An 8,725-nucleotide genomic window follows, 5' to 3' on the forward strand; every position below is an offset into this window, starting at 1 on the left:
ATAAGTAGTTGAATTTTGCCTACATTTTTTTTTTTTTTTTTAGGTTAAGACATAGCAAAGACTAAGCCAAATTTCTCACTAGATGACAGTAAGCTTATAATTCTGAGAGTGAAGTCAGGCAAAAGCCAAAAAGAGGAGCTATGGAATTCACCTGTTCTCAGAGTCAAGTGTCACATATATTAAAGAAAGAAAAAGGTTCTGGAACAGCTGATGAACCTAGAAGTGGACGACCACAGAGAACAACCTCCAGAGTTGATCACATTATTAAGAAAAAGTCAGTATCTGATGTCCATAAAAGTGCTGGTCAGATTGCTCACGAAATGAAGGAACAATATGGGGTCAAAGAGAGTCGCCAATCTGTGGGGCGACGGCTAAGAGCAAGAGGGTTGAATGCACGAGGTCCAGTCAAGAAGCCTTTTGCAAAGAACCTCAAGCTCCGATTTGAGTCAAAGAACAATAGAAAGAGACAGATTGGCCCAAGGTGTTGTGGTCGGATAAATCCAAGTGCAATCTGTTTGGTAGTGATGGCAGCACTAATATATTATCTATAACATAAATATATATATATATTTATGTTATATATATACACTGCCCAATTGGAAAACGTAATTATGTAAGGTACCAAACACCTACAGTGAAACATGGTGGAGGCAATGTCATGGTTTGGTGCTGCTTTTCTGCATCTGCCCTTGGCCCTCTGCATAGAATTGATGGAAATATGAATGCTACCATGTACAAGGATATACTGGAGAATGTAATGCTGCCACATGGTAAAACCAAAGTAGGCAGGGGATGGAAATTCCAGCAAGACAATGATCCTAAGCACACCTCCAATTTAGTCAAAAATTGGTTAGCAAAGAAAAATGTTTGCCTGTTGCAATGGCCGAGCGAATCACATGATTTACACCCTATAGAGCGCCTTTGGGATGAATTAGGGCGACGAGTTGGGGCCCGTACCCAGAGCAATAAAGATAAATTGTTTGCAGATTTGCGAATGGAGTGGAGCAAGATCCATCAAGATGTCTTGAATACCCGAGTGGCTTCAATGCCCCGTCGGTGCGGTGCAGTAATTAAAGCAAGAGGTTATGCTACAAAATACTAAGTTATGGCATTGTAAGCAATGAATTACTCTACACAGTGATCAATAAATAGTAGATGCAAAACTTTTGGCTGTCAGTTTTCTTCAATTAATTGACCAGACCTATATTCAAAAGCATTGTGGGTAAAATGAAGGTCTTGTATGATGACAACTTCATACACTATCAATTCATCACAACAACCAGACAGAAGTCATCATGCTTTTTTAAAAAAAATGCAAAACTTTTGGTCGCCGCTGTAGGTTTACTCTGCAAGAAGTAAATCAATCATAATCTACTGCAATAATGAAGCCGATTCCTGACGCCCGTGGATCAGACAGCAGCAATCCGATGACAGGTTCTCTCTACTAATGTGTCCAGGGATTTATATGACGCCGTATTCCGGCTGCGGCCACGAGCCCTCACATCTTACTGACCACTCAGTGACAGAAAATAGTTGTTTTTTTTAGTTGTGCAGGAAATGGATCATCACTTGTGTTACGGAGATAAGCAGCGACATAAAAGAAGTCCGGGCCGATGATACAGAACTAATACACTGCCGGCATCACTGATCTTATCTGTAATACAGGGATTACACATGTAATAAACGACCCGCCTGCCGTAATATGGGACCATAATGTCGTGTCATATTAAAAGGTAAACGTTAGCAGACAAGGATTTCTCCATAGTAACTATTCACTTAAAGAGAAGTCATGGTCAGGGTATGTGCACACGATGCAGAAATGAAGCAGAAAATTTCTGCATCTCCCTGGCAGAAAAAACGCATGCAGATTGTGCATGCGTTTTTCCTGCGGAATACATGCGGATTCACATGCGTTTCCACATGAGTTTCCACATGCAGATTGACAAGCGCTTTCCAGGCGATTTTAGCATCACCTGGAAAGTGCTTGACAACTAGGTCACACTGTATAAATCCATGCAAACAGCAACCGGCATGGATTTATATAGTGTGACCCGAGAGAGTGTATATACTTACCTCCGATGGCCCGCGCTGTCCTGCTCACTCCGTTCTCCCGGCAACTTTGAACTGAAAGACCTGCCGACGTCAGCGTCACGTGACCCGTCACATGACTCTGACGTCAGCGCAGGTCCTACAACTCACTGCAAGTGCCAGGAAGCAAGCAGGAGCGCTGCGCGGGCCGACAGATGGTAAGTATATATATATTTTTTTTATTTTATTCTTGTTTTACAGCTTTTTTAATGGTACCTGGGTGTGGATGAGACTGTCCTCTCCTCTACACCCGGGTACCATCCGCACATTAGAACGCGCCAATAACGCAAGTACAGATGCAGTCTTGCGGAATTGGCGCGTTCTAATGCAAGTCAATGGCGGTGAAAACGCCGCGTTTACGCAAGATTAAATGACATGCTGCGGAAAAATCCGCATCATGGGCACAGCACATGTGGATTTCCATTGGGGAATATTGCTTCCCTTCTACCATGCGTTTTTCATGCGTTTCCGCAACTGCAAAAACGCCGCGGAAACGCATGAAATACGCATCGTGTGAACTCAGCCTCAGAAAATTACCTATTATTTGAATGAAGTGTATGTGTTACAGGTATTTAAAAAAAAAATACTTTTCCATATGGCAAATTATATTATAATTGGGGGGCTACCTGGTTGATCCTGCCAGTAGCATATGCTTGTCTCAAAGATTAAGCCATGCACGTGTAAGTACACACGGACGGTACAGTGAAACTGCGAATGGCTCATTAAATCAGTTGATAATAATAAAAATAATAATTTTCAGCAGTCTCATTATCATCAGAGGCAAAATTACAATGACCGGTAATGCCTCTATACACATCTGATAACTCAAAATCCACCAATCACAAGAAGCAATATCACAGCTCACCCTCTCCTCCTCCCTTCACATTGACCAATACACAAACGTTAGAAACTTCATTACAAAAGAAAGGGTCGGAGTCTGACCATTGTGGCTAATGTACATGTGAATTTCCTGAAACTTTGAAAGCTAAAAAGAAAAAAATAAATTCCCAGTGGGCGGTATGAAAATTGCAAGATTTCCAATTTTTATTTTTAATAAATATTGTGATTTGCTGAAGAAAAAATTGCCAAACACTTGTCATTTTCTGGTGACACATTTACCAAAACCCTGGAACATTTCACACTGCCCTGTGCACGAATGCCAGGACCAAGGACGTACATAGAAATCATGGCGCCCCATAGCAGGAGTTCTAATTGCCCCCCCACAGTGCATTCCTCCACACACCAGTATGATGACCCTACTGTACCCCACCTCAACTTCCCCAGTAAAGTATGGTAACCCCAACACAGTATGATCCCCCAACTGTGACCCCCCACATATATCTCCATACAGTATAATTGCCCCACACCTCACCACACTATATAATGGCCCCAATATAGCGCTCCACAAACTATAAAGGCTCCTACATGGCACTTCAAATATTATAATAGTCCTCCATACAGTTTAATGCGCGCGACCCCCCAAGGTCCTCCATACAGTATAACGCGTGCCCCCCCCCCAATGTCCTCCATACAGTATAACGCGCGCCCCTCCATACAGTATAACGCGCGCCCCCCCCCCCCAGGGTCCTCCATACAGTATAACGCGCACACCCCCCCCCCCCCCAGGGTCCTCCATACAGTAGAACGCGCACGCTCCCCCCCCCCCCAGGGTCCTCCATACAGTAGAACGCGCACGCTCCCCCCCCCCAGGGTCCTCCATACAGTATAACGCACGCCCCCCCCCCCCCAGGGTCCTCCATACAGTATAACGCACGCCGCCCCCCCCCCCCAGGGTCCTCCATACAGTATAACGCACGCCGCCCCCCCCCCCAGGGTCCTCCATACAGTATAACGCACGCCGCCCCCCCCCCCAGGGTCCTCCATACAGTATAATGCACGCCCCCCCCCCCCCAGGGTCCTCCATACAGTATAATGCACGCCCCCCCCCCCAGGGTCCTCCATACAGTATAATGCACGCCCCCCCCCCCCAGGGTCCTCCATACAGTATAATGCACGCCCTCCCTCCCCAGGGTCCTCCATACAGTATAATGCACGCCCTCCCTCCCCAGGGTCCTCCATACAGTATAATGCACGCCCTCCCTCCCCAGGGTCCTCCATACAGTATAATGCACGCCCTCCCTCCCCAGGGTCCTCCATACAGTATAATGCACGCCCTCCCTCCCCAGGGTCCTCCATACAGTATAATGCACGCCCTCCCTCCCCAGGGTCCTCCATACAGTATAATGCACGCCCTCCCCCCCAGGGTCCTCCATACAGCATAATGCATGCCCTCCCCCCCCAGGGTCCTCCATACAGTATAATGCACGCCCCCCCCCAGGGTCCTCCATACAGTATAATGCACGCCCCCCCCCCCAGGGTCCTTCATACAGTATAATGCACGCCCCCCCCCAGGGTCCTCCATATAGTATAATGCACGCCCTGACCCCAGGGTCCTCCATACAGTATAAAGCACGTCCCCCCCCCCATGGTCCTCCATACAGTATAATGCAGGTTCCCCCCCCCAGGGTCCTCCATACAGTATAATGCACGTCCACCCCCCAGGGTCCTCCATACAGTATAATGCACGTCCACCCCCCAGGGTCCTCCATACAGTATAATGCACGCCCCCCCAGGGTTCTCCATACAGTATAATGCACGCCCCCCCCCAGGGTCCTCCATACAGTATAATGCACGCCCCCCACCCCCCCAGGGTCCTTCATACAGTATAATGCACGCCCCCCCCCCCAGGGTACTCCATACATTATAATGCGCGCATTATGAACTTTAACCAGAACCCCATAGAAGTTAATGAGGACCCGAACTTTGGTTCTCTCTCTCTAAACGGACTTTGGGGAGAGTTCTGTGTTCGGAGTTCAGCACCGAACACTTGCTGTCAGGGAAAAACCCCAAACTTTACAGTTCGAGTTTGCTGATCTCTAGTTAGCAGTGGTCAGGTGACCAGAACAGTGCACAAGTAAAATAAACCATTGCATGGTGCGCTGCAGCCAGTCACCTGCTTCAAAGCTCCTGTGACATCAAACTGAGGCAGTTTTCATTTCTGGAGTCAGCAGCAAACAATGGAGTGGCCCGCACTGGATCTATGGGGCAGCAAGCGAGTTTGCCTCAGTTTTTTTTTTTTTTAGGATGATGATCCACATGCAAGAATTATTTTTTTTATGTTGCAAAAATTCTTCAAGTTTATAAAAGGGACTCTGTAATAAAATATATATATATATATATATATATATATATATATATATATATATATATATATATATATATATATATATATATATATATTTATAGAAGAAAGAGAGAAGAGAAGAAAGAGAGAAGAGAAGAAAGAGAGAAGAGAAGAAAGAGAGAAGAGAAGAAAGAGAGAAGAGAGAGAAGAAGGAGAGAGAAGTATTATACACTGTGTTCCAAATTATTATGCAAAAAGTGTTTAGGAGTGATAAGGGAAGAATTTTTTTGTCAGTTAAACTCATTGATGGTGATGTGTGTCAGGGCTCTTTATATCACTGTAAGCAATTGCAGACACCTGTGCTAATTAGTTTGGCAGGTGTGTCCAATGAAAGGCAAGACTACTTAAGAAGGCTCTCTCACATTAATAAGCAGCCTACATTTTCTGCCAAAATGGGAAAGAAAAAGGATGTGTCGGCTGCTGAGAAGCAACAAATTGTGGAGTGTTTAGGTCAAGGCATGACTACAATCAACATTGCCAAGACACTTCATCCTGATCATCGCACAATCAAGAAGTATGTAGCTGATTCACAGCACACACGTGTGCGTGCTGATAAGGGAAAATTGAGGACTCTTTCCTACAGGCAATTACGTCAGGTTAAAAGAGCAGCGGCAAAAAAAGCCTTGTCATAGCAGCAGACAAGTTTTTGAAGCTCCTGGTGCCTCCAACGTCCCCCGAACAACAAGATGCAGGGTCCTTCAGAGGTTTGCAGCTGTGCGTAAGCCATCCTGTCGACCTCCTCTATCCACTGCACACAAGCAGAAATGGCTCCAGTGGGCCAAACAATACATGAAGACTGACTTCAAAACTGTTTTGTTCCCCGATGAGTGCCGTGCAACACTCGATGGTCCAGATGGATGGAGTGGAGGATGGCTGGTTGATGGACACCCCATGCAAACACGGCTACGGCGCCAACAAGGAGGAGGTGGAGTAATGTTTTGGGCTGGAATCATGGGGAGAGAGATTGTCGGCCCCTTTAGGATCCCTGAAGGGGTAAAGATGAACTCCATAATGTATGTTGAGTTTCTCAAACAACACTTCCTGCCATGGTTCAAGACGAAGAACCGTGCATTCCGCAGCAAGATCATTTTCATGCATGATAATGCACCGTCTCATGCTGCACATAACACATCTGCATCTCTGGCTGCTATGGACATAAAAGGGGACAAACTTATGGTGTGACCCCCATGCTCGCCTGACCTCAACCCCATTGAGAACCTCTGGAGCATCATCAAAAGGAGTGTCTATGATGGCGGGAGGCAGTTCACATCTAAGCAACAGCTCTGGGAGGGTATTCTGTCCTCATGCAAAACAATTGAAGCAGAAACCATCCAAAACCTGACAAATTCAATGGACGAGAGAGTTCAGAAGCTCCTTTCGAACAAGCGGTCCTATGTGCAAATGTAACATCACCTAGAATAAAGTTTTGAGTTGAAAACTGTTTGATTTCAGCTTGTAATAACCTGCTAATGCTTATAATGTCAAAAATGACAATTTTTTTGTTCTTTATTCAAATGAAAAGGTTGAAAACTCTGCTGTGCATAATAATTTGGAACATGCATTTTGAGTGCAGTTTGAGTGTTTTATTTTTTTAAAAATATCCTGTTATCATAGGCAGTTTGTACAAAAACCTTTCAATTGTACTCTAATAGTTATTTGACTGGAAAATTACAATGACTGCAATTTATATAGGTAATTTGGGAAAATCTGAGAAAATATTATTTGCATAATAATTTGGAACACAGTATACATAAATAGTAAAAATTATGATTATTATTCTTAAGAATATTTGATGTTAAAGCAAAATTTCTGAAAACCACAAACCAGAAAAATAGCACCCGGTATGTCTTATGACCTCATGGACATATAAAGGATATTAGGGAGGTTGCATTATAATAAATATATGGAAAACATCTTGAAAAATGTAGCTACCTGGTTAAATACACTAGCCACAATAATCACTCTCCTTAGTTGGAGGTTTGCTACAATGTATCAGTGCAGGTAGAATATTTCAGTGTAGAGTCCAGGCTGTTGTGCATCCAGGGGACTGACTGGACTGGATGCAACGGTAGCAAATCTTCAGCTGTGAGAAGTTTGTTGCTCACCAGCTGTTACAAAAACTCCAGCACCCAGCATGTACCTGTTGCTATAGTTTACAATAATGAGCCACAGATAAAAGATCAATGCTGTAATCTGCAGCAGAACAACCCACACAGCAGTTTCCATTCACTGACAGCAAGCAGAGGTCTTGCAACTGGTTAAAAAAAAGGACAAAGTGTATGAAAAAGTTGAAGAACTTTACATTGTACAATAGTTAAACTTTATTTAGAAATAACACGGACATTTCATTTGCGTCAAGTTTGCACAGAGCACGAAGCAGTCACAGACCTGCAGCCCACCAAGTAGAGTCAAAGTGCTAAGATTCTTACCTGCCGCCACCTCAGCCGCCTTACTGTCCTGCTGCCCCGACACGAACTCTTCCAGCAGCCCCGACAGCGAGTCCTGCGCCCCAGCCATCACACTGCAGCCAGCTACCAAGGGGCAAAAGGCGGCCGCACCACTGCGCCTGCGCGAGCACCACGTATCACGTGACAGAACACGCCGCAGTCTGCAGTCACTAGAGAACAGAGGAATGCGCCACAGTTCTGTCTCTATTCCAGAACCTCCGGCCTCTAGGACTATAGCCCTAAAGTAGGCTACAGAAAAATGGCCGCCCGTGTGTAAGTCTATAGGGCGGAAGTGCGGACAATTGATTCAAAAGTGTAAACTTTATTGATCCTACTTATTTTTAACCTAATGACCAGTATTTGTGATGGGCTGTATATATATTTTTTAAGTTTTTGAGGTCTATTTACTTATTTAATTTTAATTTATTATTTTTGCAATGCTGGACCGTATACAGTACAGCCCTAAATCTTGGTTACATGTCTCAATTCTTAGGCGTTCCCTCCGGGTCGGGGTTGCCTCAAGGTGACTAGCCATCCATGGGTCACAAAGGGCAGGGGGCTACCTACTAACACTGCCTGCTCTCCTATATGCCACCCAGCCGCTTACAGGTGTACACTAGTCCTCGCGGTTGCTTAGCAACAACCTTCCAAAAAAAAACCTGGCTCCAAAGAGTGATTCCCTGCTGAGCGATAACATTTACCATTTAGGTCCACACGATTGGGGTATGTGCACGAGAAAAAGAAAACGACTAGTTTTGTAAGGGAAACCGCTTTAGGGAATTCTTCTTTGGGGAAATTTTGGAGAATTTTTTCGTTTCCTGAAAAGTTTTTTTGCAGCCTTGTGATTGGACAAGGTCTAGTTTGTAGCGTTTTCCCTCAGGAGACGCTTCATAAAAGTGACACACGTTTTCTTTTCTTCCACCAGGCACACAGTTGTTCCACAATT

At 44.9% G+C, this 8,725-nt stretch overlaps 1 protein-coding gene across 1 annotated transcript in view; it reads right to left on the reverse strand.

Moving 5' to 3' along the window:
• Positions 1 to 7,930, reverse strand: part of LOC141273310 (MMS19 nucleotide excision repair protein homolog) — a 76,013-nt gene extending 68,083 nt beyond the window's left edge. Inside the window, exon 1 of the mRNA XM_073684957.1 lies at positions 7,762 to 7,930. Within this exon, the coding sequence (XP_073541058.1) occupies positions 7,762 to 7,849 (88 nt within the window). The 5' untranslated portion in view covers positions 7,850 to 7,930. The remainder of the gene's footprint in view (positions 1 to 7,761) is intronic.
• Positions 7,931 to 8,725: the final 795 nt, after the last annotated feature.

Source organism: Phyllobates terribilis, unplaced genomic scaffold (assembly GCF_046119375.1).
Source record: "Phyllobates terribilis strain yellow unplaced genomic scaffold, ASM4611937v1 Scaffold_5__5_contigs__length_657084704, whole genome shotgun sequence".
Classification (NCBI taxonomy): Eukaryota; Metazoa; Chordata; class Amphibia; order Anura; family Dendrobatidae; genus Phyllobates; species Phyllobates terribilis.